Source organism: Balaenoptera borealis (genome assembly GCF_965194805.1).
Source record: "Balaenoptera borealis genome assembly, chromosome: 14".
Lineage (NCBI taxonomy): Eukaryota > Metazoa > Chordata > Mammalia > Artiodactyla > Balaenopteridae > Balaenoptera > Balaenoptera borealis.
Window position 1 is genome coordinate 51,369,495 of NC_138875.1, and position 21,887 is coordinate 51,391,381.

The window sequence follows — 21,887 nt, forward strand, 5'->3', positions numbered from 1 at the left end:
GGTGTAAAACGCTCCCTCACTTGGGAACTTCCCTTGACCTGGCAAAAGTCCTCACCTTGGACAGCAAAAACACTGTCATAGCTCGGCTGAGTCCCTGTCCTGTGAGGAACCGGGAGGCTGGAGAAGTCGTGAGCACCAAGCAACCCCCTAGCCTGGCTTCTCCTGGTGTCTTTTGCTTAATTTGTTTAGGATTTATGTGTCCTGTGGATTCTTTATGCTAAGCTTCTAATATCTCCATGAGACCACTTCAGTGATGAAGAAAGAAACTAGAAAATTTATGGAAAACTGAGGCTCCTAATAAGGCATGAGTTTATTCACGATGTCCTGTTTTCCTTTGCCAAAGCTTATTCTTCGTGGGCACAAGATAAATCATGGGCATACTTCATAGGGTGATGTGGAAGAGCGAGAGAAAACAAGGACACACTTTTAATAACTAAGATGCCCTACAGAGGAACAAATCAGAGTTTACACATTCTTTGGATTTTGATGCTCTCAAACATTAATGATATGATGAATGAATTTGGGGGGGAAGGTGGGCACAGAAGCCAATTTCAGGACTGCAATTGTTTTCTAACTGCAATAGCCAGAGAACATAAAAGAACCAAATAAATTACACATGCAGAACAAAGTCTATAATCTGATCTACGACTGATAATTCCACAGAAAAAAAAAAAACAGTGGCATTTTTCTGTATAATGGAAGTGGTATGTTACAGCAGCGCTAGACAGATATGAACTATACCCTGGACCTACCAGTTGGTAGTTCTCTCACCTGGGCCAAAATATTTAACTACTCAGACCCTTTGATTTCTCTATATCTAAAAATGAGACTAATAATACATTATTTTAAGTTTGTTATGATAATTAGATAAGACATTTGTGAAATTATTTAGGCAATGCCTTGTATATAGCAAGTGCTCAATAAATCATAACTATTTTGAATATTATGACTATTATTACATCCTTGTAATACTATGTTGCATATCATTACTATGTTGCCTTGAGTCTAATTCTGATGAAATTTAAAATTACTGGAGATCATAGAAACATGTCAAAACAACAGAAAACATTTGTTGCAGGCCTAGTATGCGACAAGCCCAATGCTCAATATTTTCCTAGGTGGTTTTGATTGCATTTCATTTAATCTTAGAGACTAGATTATCATTTCCATTTATATATCTGAAATCTGATTCTCGGAGAGACTATGTAACTGCCTCAAGTCACACAGCTAGTAAGGAGTAGAACCAATAATATGAAGAGAGAGAGAAAACGAAGGGAATTACTAGCCAATCAGAATTTAGCCCGATGACCTCCCTGAAGTCTAAGACACACCAAGTTGGAATGAAACTTACGGATGCAGCCGTCAGGGGCATGGACCGGAACGTCGTATGGGCGGTAATAGCCCTTAGCACACTTTTCACAGTTTACACCAGCTGTGTTATGCTAGAAGGAAACAAAAGAAACTTAGGGGGAAGAGTAGTGGACAAGCGCTATTCATCCAGAGAAATAATTCTGTCATACACAATTGTAATGTAAAAGTCACCAAAAAAAAAAAGAAAAGCACTGATCTTGACCTTGAATCTCCAAGATTTACCACAGGACACTGGCTTGAACTTGGCTCTGGAATTTTTTTTCCCATTGGAAGAGGAAATGAGGGTAAGTTCCATGAACTGGACAACCCAAGTTTTCCTCTCTACCACTTAATGAAGCACCTGACGTTTGAGTGAGCAAAAAGTCCAGAGGATCACTCTTCAAAGTTTCATTCGGTAGCGATGAATGGATCATAAATCACCCTTAGGTTTAACCCAAGGAATAAAGGGTTATGTGTGTATTTTTATCTTCTCCAGTTTTGGAAAAAACTGCACATACAGATCCCCTTCTCTCATCATTCCAAAATTTTATCTGTGCTTTACTCTGAAACCATTTCCCAAACATTTCTGCTACGGGAATGGAAAATGTAGGCATGTGCTTCATACACAGAGCTCATTTTAAAGTACAATACAAGGCAGCCTTTTATATTTCACGGCTAATCCTTGTAATTGCCAGAAAATCAAATTACCCAACATGCATCATCAATTTCCAAGAACTATATACCATGGATCTAGCTCAATTCCACCTCTCTCTCTCTCTCTAATTTGGAAACAATTAGAAGCCCAGGGTTCTTTCACTAATGAAAGGAAAGGCAATAGGAAGTTAAAAAGAACAAATATAACACACTGACTCAAAAGGAGTCTGCATAGAAACACAGAGAGGAGAACAAAGACCCTTTCTGTATCCTCTACCCCTTTAGATGATTTTATTAATTACAGACTTTTATTTATTACCACTCCTTGTCCTGCGGGCTAAAATCTGAATTCACGTTAACATTGAGGTCTAAAACCATACTGGTCACTTCTCTGACCTAAGGTTTACATGCATAAACATCTCGGACAAACAGGAAACAGCTGTAGTCCACCCTCCCTTCCATCAAATGCCAATGAACCTCTCAACTCTGTTGTTTGCCACTGTGGCTTATAATACACAGAGGACATCAGGTTAACCCTGGCTCCCAATTTTTTTCCCATTGGAGTAGGAAATGAGAAAAAGTTCTCTCAAGTGGGTACCCTGGGTTCTCCGCTTTACCACAAGGTTTGTCTAATGAAGCACCTGCCACAAAGAAGTTATATTTTTGAAACACAAAGAACAGCAACAAATCACCCTAAGAATACCTGTAGTTTGCCTTCAAGTTTTGGGTGGTTCTCTAGGAGCCGCACCACCTGAGGGCAAGATACACCACTTATCCATGGACACCAAGGTCATGGTTGGATCAATACCAGATGGAGACTCAAGGACAGTAGTGGCTACAGATTTCAACGTTGGAGGTACCTAGGAAGCACTCTTGCCGGGAGGAGTGGGTGTCTGAATTTGCATATGTACGACACAACACGAGATGAGAAAGCCTCCGTTGCCCAAGCTAAAGAGTGGGGTGGGCGCCGATGGGATTTGTGCAGGAGGTAAGCCCACCCCCACCTACTCCTTTTCCCTTGGCACCATCTAGAAAGGCTTTCTAAAGAACGCCCACCTAGAAACCTCAGGCCCTGCTCTAATAATTCTCAGGTCTTAATTCCTCCAAGCAAAACTTTTCCTACATGCTTTTCAATCTTCAGTTAAACCCCATCTCTCTCTGACTCTCTCTCTTTCCCTCAATTCCTTGACCACACCTACAACACTGTTGCTGACTTCTACTTCCGTGAACCTCAAGTACAGCGAGACTATTGGCTAGTCCACTCGTTGGCCACACTCTCCTGGGAAGACCCCGTCTGATATTCCATCTGAAGGTCAAAGTGATCTGGCCTCTGTGACCTCTCTGACACATCTAGCCCTGCTCACTCCCCTCCAGCCACGCAGGCCCCTTGTTCCCTCTCAAGGCCCTTTGCCCTGCCATCCCCTCCACCTGGAAAGCTGTCCCCCAGACAGATGCCTGGTCCATTCTCTCGCTTCTTTCAGGTCTTTACTCAAATGCCATATCCCAGAAAACGGACCACCCTATTTAAAATGTCACATACCCCCAAACCAACACTTAAAATAGTAAACCCAAGAAACAAAAGCAAAATCAATACTACGTGAGAAAACAGCCATCTCTGACAACCACGTGCCCTGCAGGATAACGATCTGGCTCTTACATGCTGGCTGCTTGGCCACCTGAAAGTCCCCAGGCCCAGCCTGCCTGTGATGTTCCCACTTCCTGTCACCTGCCCAGACTGATGGCAGAGATTTCATCATTCTCCCATTACCAGCACTGCACAGAAAAGGCAGGAAACAGTCAGGTTAGCTGGTGTTATGGAATAAATGTTCGTGTTCCCCCCAAGTTCATTTGTGGAAGCCTAATCCCCAATGTATTTGGAGATGGGGCCTGGGGAGGTAATCAGATCATGAGGATGGAGCCCTCATGATGGGATTAGTGCCCTTATAAGAAGAGACAGCGAGAGCTTCCTTCCTTTCTCTCTCTCTCCTCCATGTGAGAATACAAGACAATGGCGACATTGTCAACATCAGCCAGCCAGGAAGAGGGCTCTCACCAGACACTGGATGTGCTGGCACCTTGATCTTGAACTTCACAGCCTCCAGAACTGCGAGAAATAACTGTTTATTGTGTAAGCTACCCAGTCAATGGTATATTTGTTATAACGGCCTGAAGTGACTAAGGTAGCTGGGTTTCTGATAGGCAGACCTTGCTGTACGGTATGCGTGTTCTACCAGCAAACTCAAATTTCATCTTGAAGCATCACCACGTAGCTCACCAAACCATCTGCCCTGCTGTAGTTGCACCCGCTCTCCTCCCTTCCTGTGCAAGACTCCCCATGTCCCTCTGTATATGGCATAAGATAGGGTTACATTTTCTCCCCAAATGAAGAGCCCATTATTCAACATCATTTATGTACTATCCATCTTTCTCTTCCATCAGAAATGCCAATTTTACCACAAACCAAATTTTAATATCTGCATGAAGTTGTTTCTAAATTCTCTATTAGGTTCTATTGAACTATCTATCCCTGCATTGAGTCCACACTCAATTAATACAGATTCACAGTATATTTTGATATCTCGCAAGACAAATTTCTCCCGTCATTGTTCATCTTTTCTAAGCTACTTATCTATTCTCATATATTCTTTTATTGATAAGAACTTTAGAATCAGTCTGTCAATCTTCATTAAAAATCTGATTGAAATTGCACTGAATTTATAGATTGGTTTTGAAAAAATGGTATATTTATAATACTGAGTCTGGAAACATATTATGCCTTTCCATATAGGTCTTCTTTTATAAACTTCAATAATGTTTTATAGGTTTAAATGTAGCTCCACAGTTAATTTCTTCTATCTGTTGCCTCTTGGAGTACCTCCAAATTGTTCCAATAATCACAGCTGTGTTCTCCTGCATGTATCTGTTTCTGCTTTCTATCTTTCAGGAATCTCTTGAAACTGCTGGTCTGTTGATAACACTCTTTCTCATTTTTCATGCTATTGTGGATTCTGGAAGGAGAGAGTATTTTGCTTGTTTGGTATCTTTCCTGTCATTTTGTAGGAGTTGTTGCAGAAGGGAATGTAGCCATATGTGCTCCGTCTGTTTCTTGATCCCATCACTTAGCTTTGTGTGGTGTGTGTATGTGTGTGTGAAAGAGAGAGAAAAACAAACGTTTGGAAGTAGTGAGATGAACACATTAGGGACACAAACAGTTCAAGACTTAGATTAGAAGTCGTGTCTCCATGGAAGAAGCTAAAGACTCTGTTTTAGTTAATGGAGATAAAGTATCTTCAAGCATCATCTCAAATAACATGGGTAATCTTCAACATTAATTAAGAGCAACAATATTTTATCAAACAGAAAGGAATCAAGGAGTCAATCCAAAAATGTTGTGCTCCTTGCCTTCTTCCATTGCTCTTTCCCCCAATATTTTATGACCAAAAAATTCAAATTTCACAATAAACACCTATACCCCCTCTACTAGAGTGTACCATTAACATTTTACTATACTTGTTTTTTCACATAATTATCCATCTACTCATTCTTCTATCCATCCATTAATCCATCTTATTTATGCATTTCAAAATAAATTGCAGATATCAGTTACCGTCCCCCAAAATACTTCAGCTATTTATATTAACTGTTTATTAACTGTTATTATAATAACTCCAGTTAATTATATGCATAGCTAAAGTTATGCATATAATTAACTGGAGTTTAATGTTGGTTCAGTTTTTTTCTTTTGGTATAAAATTTATACACAAGGGCAAAACTCTTGTACATTCACTGAGTTATAACAAATGCATATATCTGTGAAACCCAGATGTCTATCAGATACAGAACAATATTACCATCCCTGAAAGTGTCCCCATGCCTCCTCCCAGTCATTCCCCACCACCAGCTCCGACAGTCAACCACAGTTCTGATTTTTTCCACTATTGATTAGTTTCGCCTGTTCCAAAATTTCATCTAAATGGTCTTCATACTATCGGTATTCTTTTTGGGAAAGCTTTTTTCACTTAACACGATGCTGTTAAGATTCTTGCATGTTGTTGCACCATCAATAGTTTGTTGCTTCCCCACTGGTATTCCACTGTATAAATATGCCAGAGTGTGTTCCTCCATTCTACTACTGAAGGACACCAGGGCTATTTCTAGTTTGGGGCTATTGTGCATAAAGCTGCTATAAACTTTTTGTAAACACACTTCCATTTCTCATGGATACACGCCTAAGCGTGGAATTTGTGAGTCATGGTGTAGGTGTATGTTTAATTATATTTTAAAAACTGCCAGATATTTTCCTGAAGCGATTGTACCACTTTTCACTCACACCAACAATGCATGATAGGTACAGTTGCTCCACATCCTCACCAAAATTGGGGGTAAGTCATTGTAACTACAATTTACATTTCTCTGATGACTCATGATGTTAAGCCCTTTGTTGTATGCTTATTGGCCATTCATACATCCACTTTTTTTTTTTTTTTTTTTTTTTTTATGTCTGTGTTGGGTCTTCGTTTCTGTGCGAGGGCTTTCTCTAGTTGCGGCAAGCGGGGGCCACTCTTCATCGCGGTGCGCGGGCCTCTCACTATCGCGGCCTCTCTTGTTGCAGAGTACAGGCTCTAGACGCGCAGGCTCAGCAATTGTGGCCCACGGGCCCAGTTGCTCTGCGGCATGTGGGATCCTCCCAGACCAGGGCTCGAACCCGTGTCCCCTGCATTGGCAGGCAGACTCTCAACCACTGCGCCACCAGGGAAGCCCCCATACATCCACTTTTGTGAAGTGGCTATTCAAATCGTTTGCAATTGTATTGGGTTATTTGTCTTTTCATTATTGAGCTGCGGGAGTTCTTTATATTGTGTATCCTGGATACCAACCATTTGTCAGACTTATGTTTTCTGAATATTTTCTCCCCATTCATGGCTTGCCTGTTCATTATCTTCAGTGTCTTTTGTGAGCAGAAGTTTTTAATTTTGATGATGTCTAATTTGTCAATTTTTCATGGTTATTGCTTCCTATGAACTAAGAAAACTGTTCATCCTTGAATCACAAAGATATCTGCCTCTATTTTTCTCAAAAGCTTTAACTTTACTTTAGGTCTGATCCATATCAATTTAGTTTTTGTGTATGATTTGAGGTCGGGGTCAGAGTTAATTTTTTTCCCATATAAATCCAGTTACTCCAGAACTATTTGTTGAAAGGACTTTTCTCTTCTCTCCCCACCCCCTGTCACTGGATTGCTTTGGTACTTTTATCAAAAATAAAATGTCCAGGGGTTTTCCTGGTGGCGCAGTGGTTAAGAATCCACCTGCCAATGCAGGGGACACGGGTTCGAGCCCTGGTTCGGGAGGATACCACATGTCACGGAGCAACTAATCCTGTGCACCACAACTACTGAGCCTGCGCTCTAGAGCCCACGAGCCACAACTACTGAAGGCTGCACACCTAGAGCCCGTGCTCCGCAGCAAGAGAAGCCATCGCAAAGAGAAGCCCTTGCACCGCAACGAAGGGTAGCCCCTGCTCGCCACAACTAGAGAAAGCCCATGGGCAGCAACGAAGACCCAACGCAGCCAAAAATAAATTAAATAAAATAAATTTATAAAATAAAATAAAATGTCCACGTGTGAGTCAGTTTCTGTGCTCCCTGTTCTGCTACATTGATCTATTCTTCTAGCCTTATGTCAATAGCACCATGTTTTGATTACTATAGTTTTATAGTTAATCTTGAAGTAAGATAAGTCCTCCAATTTTATTGTTTCTTCAAGATGGCTTTGGATAGTCTAGGTCGTTTACATAATCATATAAATTTTAGAATCCACTTGTCAACTTCTTTTTAAAAAAAAGAACCTGCATTAACTCTGTAGAGCAATTTGGGGAGAACTGGTATCTTAATAATACTGAATCTTCCAATCCACAAATATATTACATCTTTCTATTTATTTAGTCTTTCTAGATTTCTCTCAGAAAAGATTTTTTAGCTTTAATATAGAGGTCTTGCATGTCTTTTGCTAAATTTATTCCTAAGCATTTTATGTTCTTTGATACTATTTTTAATTGAATTTTAATTTCATTTTCCTATTGTTTGCTACTAGTATATATAGCTGGTTTTTCTATATTATCATTGTATCCTGCAATATTACTAAATTAAATTAGTTCTAGTAATTATTTTGTACATTCCTTAGGCTTTTTTACATAAAGAATCATGTCATCTACAAATAGAAACAGTTCTACTTCTTCCTTTCCAATCTTAATACCTTTTGTTTCTTTTTCTTGTCTTATGCAGAGGTTAGGACCTCCAGGGCACTGTTTCACAAAAGTGGTGAAAGCAAGCATCCTTCCTTGTTCCCAATCTTTAGAAGGAAAGAGTTCAATATTTCATCACTAATATGATGTTAGTTGTAGGGTTTTCATAAATACCCTTCATCAGATTGCAGACAGTCCAGTGCTTCTGCAACTTTAATGTGCATGCAAATCACCTGAAGGTCTTGCAATGCATAGCTTTAAGAAGATCCTGGGATCTTTCACTTATCCGTGAAACCCTGTGATTTGTAACAAACCTATGACTTACATTTACTTGTATTTTAATTAACTATGGTGACAGATGATATAAAATGTGTGGAGTGGGAGACAGGTGGAGAATGGTGGGTCTCTCTAAGGGTGTGTAGCCCTGGTTCCACATAAACGGGCATCTCACGTAAAGAGTGCCTCCTTACTGGCAACGTTAACAAAACATCACTCTAAAAGCACACAAGACAGAATGACAATATAGACCAAACTCATGAACATTTTACACAATTTTTAATGAATATCTCAAGGCAGATATACATATACCCTCCTCTGCCATACACTCCTCTTACCTAAATTCCAGTGAACCCAATCGTCCTTATAGGAGGGATGAAAAATCCATTTTTCTTATTTAGTGTCAACAGCAGACATCATTAATTGATCATGATATACTTCCTCTAGATTCAGAATCCATTTGAAAACAGGATTTAGAGTCAGCACTGAAGTTGATACCTATTTGCCCTCCTATCTTAGAGCCTTTCTAAGATAAGATGGATAGCAGTCAGGATGACAGCCAGGAATTCTCCCCTCCATTTAGGCAAAGACCCAAATGAAGAATCTAACCAATGGAGTTTGGACAAACATGCCTCAGTCCATTTTCCCTAAATTACATCCAGCTAACCAAGCTTTCTGTGTACAAAATGGAGAAACGGCGTCAGAAAATCCTTAGAATTGCATATCACTTTCTTGACATCTTTTTAGAGCAGGGCTTACTGAGTGTTCATTTCCTACTGTGACACATTCACTTTGACTTAAATAGTGCCTCACCTGACAGTCAATGCAGACCCCTCCACCTGCATAGATGCCTTGGCTATTCAAGCTTGCCTGCTGCCTCTCAACTTCTGGATCATAGTAACAGTCGATGGCGTGGCCATGGCAGTTGCATGCTGAAAAAAGAGCATTCTAAGTTAGTACTCCATCGTGACTATAAGACCCTTAGTAAATTCCCCCAGAGAGTATTGTTGCTCACTGAGCTACAAGAAAGTCTATTCTGGAACACCAGGGATACCCCCAGTGGAAAATTTGGAGGATTTTTACACAAAGACCCACCTATAATCATATGCAATTTATACCTTCTTCCATCTGATATTAAGTGGGAGAGGTTTCTCTTTTTTAAAAAATAAGATACATAATTACAAATTAAGATAAACCAAAATGCCAATTAAGCTTTATGCACAAAGAGAATATTACTACTACTGCTAATGTCAAGAATAACTGAGGGACTTCCCTGGTGGTCCAGTGGTAAAGAATCCACCTTACAATGCAGGGGATGCAGGTTCGATCCCTGGTCAGGGAACTAAGATCCCACATGCCGCAGAGCAACTAAAGCCCGAGTGCCACAATTACTGAGCTCGTGCACCTCAACTACAGCCTGCATTGCCACAAACTACAGAGCCCATGCACTCTGGAACCCACGCGCCACAACTAGAGAAGAGAAAAACCACACTCCACAACTAGAGAGTAGCCCGCACACCACAACAAAGAGCCTACGTACTGCAACGAGAAAAGATCCCGTGTGCCTCAACAAAGATCCCACGTGCCACAACTAAGACTCAAGGCAGCCTATAAATAAATAAATAAATAAATAAATAAATAAGAATAACTGAGTTCTTGGTACACTGTGAAAAGCATTTTACATGCATTATCTCATTTAATCTGCACAATAACTTTCTAAGGGTGGTGCTATTATGCCTGTAGCCCAGATGGGGAGGCTGAGGCTTAGAGAGGTTAAGGGACGAGCACATAGTCACAGACTTCACGAGTAAGAGAGGCAGAATCCTCACTTGTCTTTCTGTGACTCCAAAACCTATTCCCAGTCAACACCCTAAGTCTTTCATCCCAGCACTATCTATAATAGTGATCAATTGGAAATAATCCTAACATCTAATTATAGGGAAATGGCTAAGCAAACAACAGTATATTTGCTTGCCTGTCAGTTCTATGAAGTCAAGAACTGCTCCTGTTTTGTCTGTAATAGAGCATCGTCCCCAGCACACAGTAAGTACTCAAACACTTTTTAGATACACTTGAATTCAGAGAATGACAATACTATTGAATATGTGCCATCAAAAAAGATATCAAAGGGCTTCCCTGGTGGCGCAGTGGTTGAGAATCTGCCTGCCAATGCAGGGGACATGGGTTCGAGCCCTGGTCTGGGAAGATCCCACATGCCACGGAGCAACTAAGCCCGTGAGGCACAACTACTGAGCCTGTGTGTCTAGAGCCTGTGCTCCACAACAAGAGAAGCCAGGACAATGAGAAGCCCGCGCACCGCGATGAAGAGTGGCCCCCACTTGCCACAACTAGAGAAAGCCCTCGCACAGAAACGGAGACCCAACACAGCCATAAATAAATAAATAAATAAATAAATAAATAAATAAATAAACCCAAAGTTAAAAAAAAAAAAAAGATGTCAAAGAGTTTTTAATGATATGGGAAAATATTTAAAAATATCAAGTGAAAAAGCTCAGCATATAAAATTGTATAAATAATATACCCTTGAGCATTTAAAGTATGCATGAAAAAAACACTAAAATACTTAACAAAATATTAATAGTGGTTCTCTTTGGGTAGTAAAAGTATTAATGATTTTACTTTTAAAAAAAAATTTTTCCAAGTTATCTACAAGTAACGTATGATGCTTCTAAAATTAGAAAATATGATTTAAACCCCATTTAGGATTTTCATCATTGCCAAGATGAAAAAAGATCTAACAAGTAAAACACTCATTCTCTCTTAGGCAGAATATATATTCACTACATTCCACCTAGATCCAATTTTCCAAGTCTTTCTAGGAATTTATGTGTTTTAATCAAGTTCTCGGATAAATCTATTAGGGTTAGATTTTCAAGATACCCTGTTTTTAACAGGCTGAGCCCTTTCTTATTTTCATTTCCTCAGTGGTGCCATGATTTTTTTAAAAATTCTAAGCATTTACATTTACTACGTCAGTTATTTCTTAAGAAGTCTATTTATTTTGAATTGCAGTAACTCAAATGGAATTTAGAAAGCATCTAACAAATATCTTAACAGGTCTGATTTCCATAGGCTGTTTATAATTTTTAACCATTTTGGTAAGTGTAAAAAGGTTAAAAACTTATGAAAGGAAATTATTTAAAATTTGTCATATGTGTGTTGGAGTAAAGCGTTGTCATTCACTGAGTGGTTCCATCAGTCTGGAAAACTAACCACACGATGAATGTTGGAATTCATGTGATGACACTTATTCAGTCAAAGTATCCTAAACCAGCACCTGAAAGTATTGGAAGAAACAACCCCTGATTATTACTTTTCCCTCTTCGGGGCCCTATTATCTAGGGGTGAGGAGTCGGGAATTCACTGCAAAGGAACCTGTTAACTATGACTATAAAGTGAGAATGGCCATCCGGGTAACGACCTGGACCTAGAGATCACCTGAGCGTTCACCTTCGGCAACACCTTCCAACAATGTTAGCATCTCTCGAAGCGTGCTCAGAATTCCCCACTGGAAATGCATTTTAAGTAATTTTGCTGGTCACAGAGATCATCAGTCTTATCTCTTAAAGTTACAAGAACTATTTGGCCAGAAATTATAAACAATAGATTCTTTCTTACACATCTAGTTCAACAAACCTGGATCCAAACGCCTTTTGGTCATTTCAAAAAAGCAAATCCGTCTTCAAATGCTAAGAATATTCAGAAAAAATAGGCCACAGTCTCCAAAGCCAATAACTAAAAGTTACAAAAATGTTTCCAGCAATTGGAATAAATATATGGCCTTCTAAGAAGATGGGTTTAAAAGAAAATCTTCAGTTGGATGTCATGGGCTTGTTTGTTTAAATAACAGTTTTCTTACTTTATATTGTGCCCATAATTAAAAGCAGCCTCTCCTCTTCCTTCCTTCTCTGGTCCCCTCCATCCTGCATCCCCCTCAGCCCTATTCCCTCAATACTTCCAGCTCTCTGTTTAGACATCAATCTCACCACCTTCTCTGAATCTCGGTCCTCAGAATAATTAGGATTCCAATCCAGTATCACATCCTAAGAAATGATAAGGGTTTACAGTTTAATAGTGGCTGCAACACATTTTAGATTGCTAAAAAGAAAGGCCAGGCTTCCCTGGTGGCGCAGTGGTTGGGAGTCTGCCTGCCGGTGCGGGGGACACGGGTTCGAGCCCTGGTCTGGGAGGATCCCACATGCCGCGGAGCAGCTGGGCCCGTGAGCCACAATTACTGAGCCTGCGCGTCTGGAGCCTGTGCTCCGCAACAAGAGAGGCCGCGATAGTGAGAGGCCCGCGCACCGCGATGAGGAGTGGCCCCCGTTTGCCACAACTAGAGAAAGCCCTCGCACAGAAACGAAGACCCAACACAGCCATAAATAAATAAATAAATAAATAAATAAATTAAAAAACAAAAAAAAAGAAAGGCCAATTGTCAAAGCCCAATCCTTGCATATAGTGAATGCTTAATATATATTAACGAGCATTATTGTTGTTATTTTTGTTCTCATATCTGTATCTGAGTTTAGAGTGGGGCACTGTTACCTCCAGTCTGTGAGTTATTTGCTGCATCAGACAGTTCTGAGTCCCTAAGACTGACATGATCTCGCCCTCTTCATGAGCGTGGGGAAAACACTGCATCAGTCCTTAGAGATGGGGGGATGGGGACCACGGGTGGGGTCTCGCTTCCTAGCACCCCTCCCCCAGCACTCACCTTCACACACATTGCTCTGCTCCCGCGTGGCAGGCCGCCAGTGCCTCTGATTGTACCCTGCACAACAGCGATCACATGTCTCCCCACAGGTGTGGTGCTGGCATTCACACCGAAACCTGGGCATGTAGCAAAGCACATCTCAGTTACTGAAAAGTTGTTTGTTCGTTTAACTGAAGTATAAGATCAGTTGCTCCTGTGTGAAAAACTGAGTCATCATGGTCACCCATGGTACCATTGAGTGATTATGAGAACAAAGCACTTTGCATACGTTATTTCAAGTCCCCCGATCCCGCTTATTATCTCCATTTTACAGGTGGTAACACTAAGATCCAGAGATATTTAAACACTTGCCAAAGGTCAGGAGATGATAAACCGAGGGCCAGATTTCTAACTTAAGTTTGTCTGACTCCAAAGTCCCAGGTGTTTCTTCTCTATTATGTTATATATCAATAAATCAACACAAGAGCAAGCAAGTGCTGAGTGTACTGAGGTGTGTTGAATATCAACATCTTCACAAAAATCTAGAGTAGTCCTGTGAGATGGGTCAGGTTTCTTACTTTCAACCTGGAGTCTGGTGCAGAGATTCACCAAATCCAAGAGACAGTTACAAGATCTCAGGGGACCCTGCTCCAAGAGTCCATGCCAGCTCCAACAAACAGCTCCATCACAGGAACCAAAGCTCAGATTACTCAACAAGGCAATGGGGTAAAGACAAAAATCGACATTCAAAAACTATACACCTGCCTTAGAACGTTTCTGAGCTAAAATGAAATCGTTGTAGCCATGGCGTTGGATGAGAACTCCAAGCTCTGAGCGTCCATTCGTCTGTGCTTGAAAGAGAATTCAAAACAGAGTCTAAGAAGACTCTTGGCTGTGCCCATGGGGATCCCCTCAACTCTTCTGAGGGGAGGTGGGATGGTTATGCTTCTACGGGAAGGCGTCTTCCCTCTCCCAACTCAGCTCCCCGTTAAAGCAAATGGACATAGATTTAACTGGCAGCACAGAACAGCTGGAGTCCAAACGGGCTTTTTGTCAGAGATGCAATTTCAGCTCATTGTCAGTGACGTATTTGCAAGCTGAACTGAAAGAATATTTAGGGAAAATTGCTTGAAGAACATATAGTTCTAATACTCCTTTTTTTTTTTTTTTTTTGGAGGAGGGGTTTATTGTGGAGTCCATCTATTCTTATAGGGAGATTCACATTGAGCACTGAAAAAGAAAACAGAGCTGGGAACTTGTCTGAATCATATTGTCACTCCCAAATAATTGCTTTTTCTGACTCTCAGCCCAGGTTGATGGTTGATGTAGAAAATTTGTCCTTGCATCAGTTGTAAGGATGTTATTGAAGATGTTGTTGACTGGAGAATCCTCTTCACGATGGCCACTCCATCCACCTCCAGGTAGATTTCTCATCTGGCCCTAGCATCAACACTCATCTTCTCCTACACAACTGATTACTTTTTAGATTGTGATCATAGTGAAATATGAAACTGAGCAGGTCTCCCTTTTTGAGTTGACTGCCAGGAGGCTCAGAATTAAATCTGTGATCCATCCATGTTTCCATACATCAAAGTCAGCATGGTACCCATGCTTGATTAAATCCTCCTCTGCCTCATCATAGGTTCTGCTTGATTTCTGATTGTCCAGCCATGGCTCCCTCCATTGTCACTGAATCCCCTTCAATGTAAGATGTTTTCCTATTCATGGAGGCCTCCATGAGTCATTTGTGCAGGTCACAACAGGCAGGGGGAGGCAAGGCAGTTGTGCTGATATAGACCAGTGGCAAACTGAGCCTTTCACTGAGGGATGGGGAGACAGCCTCTCCACTCACACACGCTGGGAGCAGTAAACTGCTCAGTGCAGAAACCCCCAGGTCTGCCAAGGGCACGGGGCTCGGCAGCTCTTCCAAGTGGGAAGCTCAACCCCTCTCCGATGACTTCTCCTCCTCTCCCAGGTGGCACCACTTTACCTCAGGCTCAGGGACCAAGAGTGACCTCTTTTCTCCCCTCTCGTTCCAACTCAGGTCTTCCCTGACCCGGCTTCTAGTGCCTTACGGCCTACCCTTCAGGAGACTACATGGCAGCGATGGTTTAATCATTAATAAGCTCCTTGCTGATTAAGGGCTAGTCAGTTGATGGATTCACACTGCTATCTCAGAGAGCACCACCTGATCCCTGAAGGAGGGCTGACAGCCTTAGGGATTGTTTCTAGACAGGGAGAAGGGCGCCACAAACTTACCATGTAAGTTGGTAGCTGGCACCTCTGCCTGACCATGAAGCTAGGCCTTATGATGTACAAACCAGAATTTGACTAACAGTAAAATGTACCCCTGGTAAATGCTGCTCATGTGGAATTGGAGATTTTAAATAAAACCTTGAGAGACAATCATTACTATATCCAGCATCTGGTAATTTCCAGCCCTTCAAAGTATCCTTCCTAAGGTGATAACACAAGTGTATACAATTGCATAACACTTAATATTTGAGATCCATGCATCTTACTGTATGTGAAATATACCTCAATTAAAAGCAAAACAGTGTTACACCCATGTTCATACCAGAATTATTCACAATAACTAAAAGATGGCAGTAACCTAAGTGTCCATCAACAGATGAACGGGTAAGCAAAACGTGGTGTATATATAATGAAATATTATTCAGCCTTAAAAAGGAAGGAAATTCTGACACGTGCTACAGTGAGGACAGTATGCTAAGTGAAATAAACCAGTCACAAAAAGACAAATATTGTGTGATTCCACCTCTAGAAGGCACTTAGAGTAGTCAAATTCATAGAGTAGAATGGTGTTGCCCGGGGTTGCTGGGAGGAGGGAATGCAGAGCTGCTGTTTAATGTGTACAAAGTTTCAGTTCTGCATGACGAAAAGAGTTCTTGGCTGCACAACAATGTGAGTGTACTGAACACTAGTGAACTTAAACCACCCCCACTTAAGAATGGTTAAGACGGTAAACTTTATATTATGTGCACTTCCCCACAATTTTAAAGATGAAAAAGGATATGAAAACATATACCCCTGATCTCACTAGGCCAGGGATGACAAACAAATATTATTTCTCTTGCCAACTCTACTCAATTATTTGTGGCTGCCTGGGGCAGTGTCTGGAGCAGGGGTGGGGGAAGGGGGTTTGGGTGGCTTTGTACCTGATCATGCATAGAGTGCTGTGATTGATTAACTATGTCTGCTATGGGCTGGTTGCAGGTGAGAGGGAAGTGTAGGGGTGGAGGAGGGGAGACATACACATCACCTACTTGTTGACATTGCAACATTCTCGTTGCGGGCAGGAACTTAGGGAGTATTTAATAGGATGCAAACATCTACTGAAACAATTAGATTTATTCATAGAAAGCTGAAAAATCTGTACAATGTACTCACAGTTTTTCAGGATTGTTTGCACTGCACACTTCAGCGTGGCCATTGCAAACACACCGCCCGCCAATGCTGATATCCTTTATGCTATAATAATACTATAGAACAGAAAACAGAACGTGTCAGTTTTACTAAACCCCAACGTGAACTTTCCTTTACTAACCTTTAACATACATCTGCATTGACCCTGCTTCCTTCCATCCTGTACTCCTGAGCCTCCATCAACACAAAAGGGAGCCACGTTTGGGTGTAACTTTTCTTACAAAGCAAATACATTCCCCAATCAAATTTCATAGCACACTGCTGAATTTGTCCATTTTTAAAAATCAAATGCACAGAGGGAAATTACCTCGGAAAAGAATCATACCCTATAGCCTTTGGGAAAGGGATTAAGTGCTTCCTAGTTTCTCTTTTTTTTTAACGTAAATCTGAGTTCCATAAATTGGACATATCTATTTACCAGAAAACATAATTTTTATAACAAAAATTTTGTAACTACTGTGTTTAGGCTTCAGGAAAGGAGAGAATATTCACAAAGATGGATCAGATACAGCACAGAGACTGGCAGGACCCGCTAGCAGTTGCGGAAGCCTTGCTAGGTCAGGGTTAATAAAGCCCAAGGCAGAGGTTCAAGCTCCAAAAGGCCAGACAGTTGCAGACCCAGCTGAGGCTCGGTCCCTAGACCAGGCCAGCGATACGCATAGGCCATCTCGTGGACAAGGCATGTCTCCAGCATGGCGGAGGCCTCTCCACTCGTGACCATAGGTGGCACCATCCGCCAGCTCCCTTACTTCTCAGACTTGGCAGGAGGCACAGGACTCAGTAAGGAATTCAGAGGTTGTAAAATCATCTTTCTCACTGAGGTCATGCCACCAGTGAGAATATCTGTCAGTGAGGAAGTCTGTGAATTCACAGGGACAAGAGGGGTTTTGTATCTTTTTGTTGTTGCTGAGATTAGTCATCCTAAACCTCCCCCCACAGTCACTCAGGGTTGGGGTTCTGTTCTCATCTCCTCCCTGAAAGCTGTTAAGTGTCTTAGCTTCCCGGCAACGTCTTACTTAGTCTAAAGGCATCAACAATCCCTCTTGTTAATATGGATAAAATTCAGTGTTGGAGGGCTTCTGTGACAAGTTCACACTCAGAAGCTTTCATGCTGATCACCACAGAAATTTCTCTCTACACATGGGTTAGGGCAGCAGCAGCAAGAGAGAAGCCCTCCATCAGCCTTCACCCCAGCACACATGATACGTGTGATAGGACACCTGGTATCCTGGCTCGTCCACTTAAAGAAGCAACCTAGACCGCTGGGGAGGGAGTGTCAAGATTATATATGTGATGCGCTCCACAAAAGATTACTTAATAGAGAAGACTACGTTCACCTAAGTGAAAAGAAATCTACATATATATGAGTACCAATCTTGCAACCCTAAAAAGACAAAAAAAAAGGTGGTGAGGTACATTTGTGGCGAGGCTCCAAAACACCTGGAGGAATGGAAACGCAGTCTGGCTGCAGTTGATCAGAAAGCCCAGCTCGCCCTTGTAAATTGCGTTCTTGGATCCAGTGGTAGTTCCTACATACAACGGCTCAGAGGGAGCTAAGGGGGCTTAAAAAGTCAGAAAACAGGCCCCCTACACTCCAGATGACTGGCCTTTTTGGAAAATGCTCAAAACTGTAGCAAAACTTAACTTTTCTCTCTCCCTTCCTTTCCCAGCTCCCTGCCTTACCTACCTAAGAAGCCAAACTCTATAAGGTACGCTGGCATCTTCCATTCACCCTCCCAGGTCCACTCTCCTCCCCTCTCCACCCTGCCCTTTGTCCTGGGGCTAAACTTTATGGGATGACAAGGGCTTCTTGCTCTCTGGCCTCCTGTTAGGTTTGACCATTGGGAGGAACTGGGAGGGAATCAGAGGGTGGGAGAAGAGTGAGCTCGGGATATTTATTCTGCTGGTTCCCTCTGTGCCCAGGAGACAGGGTACCGTCCTGACACTGAGAGTAAACGATGTTCAATCTAACACTAGTGGAGAGTACTGCTGCTCACCAATGCCCACACCCCTCTGCTTTGGCTCGATTACATTACCCAGCCTCCTGCACCTCCACAGGGCTCTACGACCAGTTCCTGCCAATGGAAGTGGGCTCTGTGGTCAGGAGATGGTTCCTCCCTATGCTCTTTCTCTCTTCCCTCATCTGCTGACTAGGTGCAGGGGGTGCAGAGGAGGACCCTGAGGTTCTACAGGATGGCTGTGCCTCTACAGAGAAACAGCCTGGTTCCCTGAATAACTCTGTGGAGCTAATCCCACCTGCTGACCCACATTAGACTGTGACATGAGCAAAAAGTGAACCTTTATTGTGTTCGCCTCTGAGACTTGGGGATTATTTGTTACAATAGCAGACTAATACCAGGATGGCTGTCCTCTTTTGCCTTTCATCTTCTCTGAATATGATTTGTCTTTAACCACCAAACTTCTAAGCTATACCTAATATTTCAGACAAGAACAACTCTTACGCCTATGACATTACTGCTATAAAGTTTACTTGAAAGAGTTCGAGGCAATGAATTTGATAAGCAAACAAGGTACCAAAAGCTGCTGTCTTGCCACTTAAAAGCACTACTCACCCGCCGAGTGACGGTTGGATCTCTCTGTGCTTTGGAGATGAGGTGTCCAAGAAGAGTGTTGGTTCGGAGAAAACGCAGGCGGATGTTTGTTGCTTTGGTGAACTCTCTCAGGGTGTGAGAGAAAGTAAAATTTTTTGTGCCTGGACGACCATTTATCAAGGACACCACAACCTAAAAGAATCACACACACATAGAGGGGGAAAAAAGTCCTTTTATCAAAATTTAGCTGCAAGTAACTAAAAATAACTCACATGCCCCCAAACACTTACTTGGTTTCTTTGAGTCATTAGATGTTTCAAAACCTGGGCTCTCAGGTTTTATAAATCATTTCATTTACAAACCCTTTGTTCTATCACTGTCATTGTGGGGCTATAAACACTATGAAATGTTCAAAGGATAACATTAAAATCTACAAATACAAAGAAACAATTTTTGTCAAGCTGCATCAAAGAAACAAAGCTAAAGTAATCTAAAATCCCGAAAGAGGGTGAAAAAAGGAAGCCTTTGGATAGAAAGTTGACAGTGAAGAGGACAAAAAAAAATCTATACAAAACCCAGGTTTCAATTTTTTTTTTTTTTTTTTTTTTTTGCCACACCGCGCAGCATGTGAGATCTTAGTTCCCTGACCAGGGATCGAACCCGCGCCCCCTGCAGTGGAATCGTGAAGTCTTAACCACTGGACCGTCAGGGAAGTCCCCCAGGTTTTGTTTTAAAGCTTGAGGCGATGAAGTCCAAGTCCCAACCAGTTACTGAGACATGAAACACTGACCGATCACTGGAAGATACTAGATACAGCTGCTCAAGAAAGATCTCTCTACCTAAGGAGAATGAGACTGACACCCTTTAAAGAAGTTCATTTGAAACTCACTCCATGGGATGCTTCTCTGATTTTCCCCACTCTCTTTTCTCATCTTCCCTAACAACAGCCTGGCTGACTTCACAAGGACCACATGCAACCCCAATGAGACAGCAATTGTTTTCTCCCCTACAGATGATGCCCACCCTGCCAAAAAGGATCAGGGATTAGTTCTGCCACCAACCCCCCCCCTCCCCACTCTTACGGGAGGTAATGTGCTTGTGAAGCAGTGGGAGGGGTCTTCACCACAATCACCAGTGACCCACTTTCTAAATAGTCCACCAGAAAAAAGAGTTCAAGACCTGTGGGCCGTGAATCCAGAATCCTGAATTCCCAAGGAAAATTAGACCTCAAACAGAATTTGCAATGTCAATTATACCTCAATTTAAAAAAAAAAGATTTCCAACCCAAACTCAATCTGGGAGTCTTCGATGTGATTCCTTTCCATCTATGTTAGATTTCCTTGAAAGTGCAAGTTTCACAATTATGAAAAATGTGGCATCTTCATGTTCATTTCTGAGTCTTATCTCTCAAGGCCTTCCAGATCTACTTACCTCACCATTCTCCAATGGCACGATCCGGGAATAATCAGTAGTACAAAGTACATCATCGTCTCGCGTGATCGCCCTATTTGCTTCCTGTCCAAACTGTTCCAAACAGTCTACTTTAGAATCTAGGAAGGAAACATGTTAATATTGTAAAATAAAATATTATCATCTTGCTGTAAATCTCTTAAGAAATCTTATGTTTACTTAAGAATATACATGAAAAGGGAAAGAACAGAGAAGCATTTAAGATTTTTAGACAGAAGCTTAGAATGAAATTCTTAGTTCACGAAAGAAAATACCAAGCCATTTCAGGCCACGTGACTTTCAACAGAAATGTTTGGAGATATGGTTCTAAATCCTCATTCCTCATTAGGTAAGTTTACCCTCTAAGGAGCATTCCTGGAAAACCCAATGCTTTTGTAAGCCAAATTCCTGTCCACCTCAATTTGTCACGGGGTTCAGAGACCCAGACATTCTTCATTAGTGAAGACGACAAGGTCAAGGTAAGTAATGTGAAAGGCAGGATCCATAAAGATGGAGCATAGTTCCTAATTCTACATGAAAGGAAATGGACTTGGACTTCCCTGGTGGCACAGTGGTTAAGACTCCACGGTCCCAATGCAGGGGGTCCGGGTTTGCTTCCTGGTCAGGGAACTAGATCCCACATGAAATGCCACAACTAAGAGCCCGCATGCTTCAACTAAGGAGCCCGCCTGCTGCAACTAAGACCCAGCACACCAAATAAATAAATAAATAAATAAAATAGTTTTAAAAATAGGGACTTCCCTGGTGGTGCAGTGGTTAAGAATCTGACTGCCAATGTAAGGGACACAGGTTGGATCCCTGGTCCAGGAAGATCCCACGTGCCGCGGAGCAACTAAGCCCGTAAGCCACAACTACTGAGCTCTCGTGCCACGACTACTGAAGCCCGTGCACTTAGAGCCCGTGCTCCACAAGAGAAGCCACCACAATGAGAAGCACACGCACTGCAACAAAGAGTAGCCCCTGCTCGCAGCAACTAGAGAAAGTCCACATGCAGCAACGAAGACCCAACGCAGCTAAAAATAAATAAATACAATAAATAAAATTTTTAATATATATATATTTTAAAAAAGGAAATGGACTGAAGCTACGGCCCAGTTATAGGTACACTGCTTCCCCCTAAATAGTAGCAAGAACCATTATCATAAGAGGTGTTTCAACCCCAGTTATACATGTGTATCCTT

At 41.8% G+C, this 21,887-nt stretch overlaps 1 protein-coding gene across 7 annotated transcripts in view; it reads right to left on the reverse strand.

Moving 5' to 3' along the window:
* Window positions 1–21,887, reverse strand: part of LAMA3 (laminin subunit alpha 3) — a 241,691-nt gene that overhangs the window by 161,899 nt on the left and 57,905 nt on the right. For all 7 annotated transcript variants that reach the window (XR_014234427.1, XR_014234428.1, XM_082355461.1 and 4 more), the window contains exons 4-9: window positions 20,668–20,786; window positions 19,258–19,428; window positions 16,649–16,740; window positions 13,259–13,374; window positions 9,337–9,455; window positions 1,352–1,442 (exon numbers count right to left, since the gene is read on the reverse strand). Coding sequence is in view for 5 of the 7 variants with exons in the window: in XM_082355461.1 (XP_082211587.1) it covers window positions 1,352–1,442; window positions 9,337–9,455; window positions 13,259–13,374; window positions 16,649–16,740; window positions 19,258–19,428; window positions 20,668–20,786 (708 nt within the window). In the remaining 2 variants the exon portion in view is untranslated. The remainder of the gene's footprint in view (window positions 1–1,351; window positions 1,443–9,336; window positions 9,456–13,258; window positions 13,375–16,648; window positions 16,741–19,257; window positions 19,429–20,667; window positions 20,787–21,887) is intronic.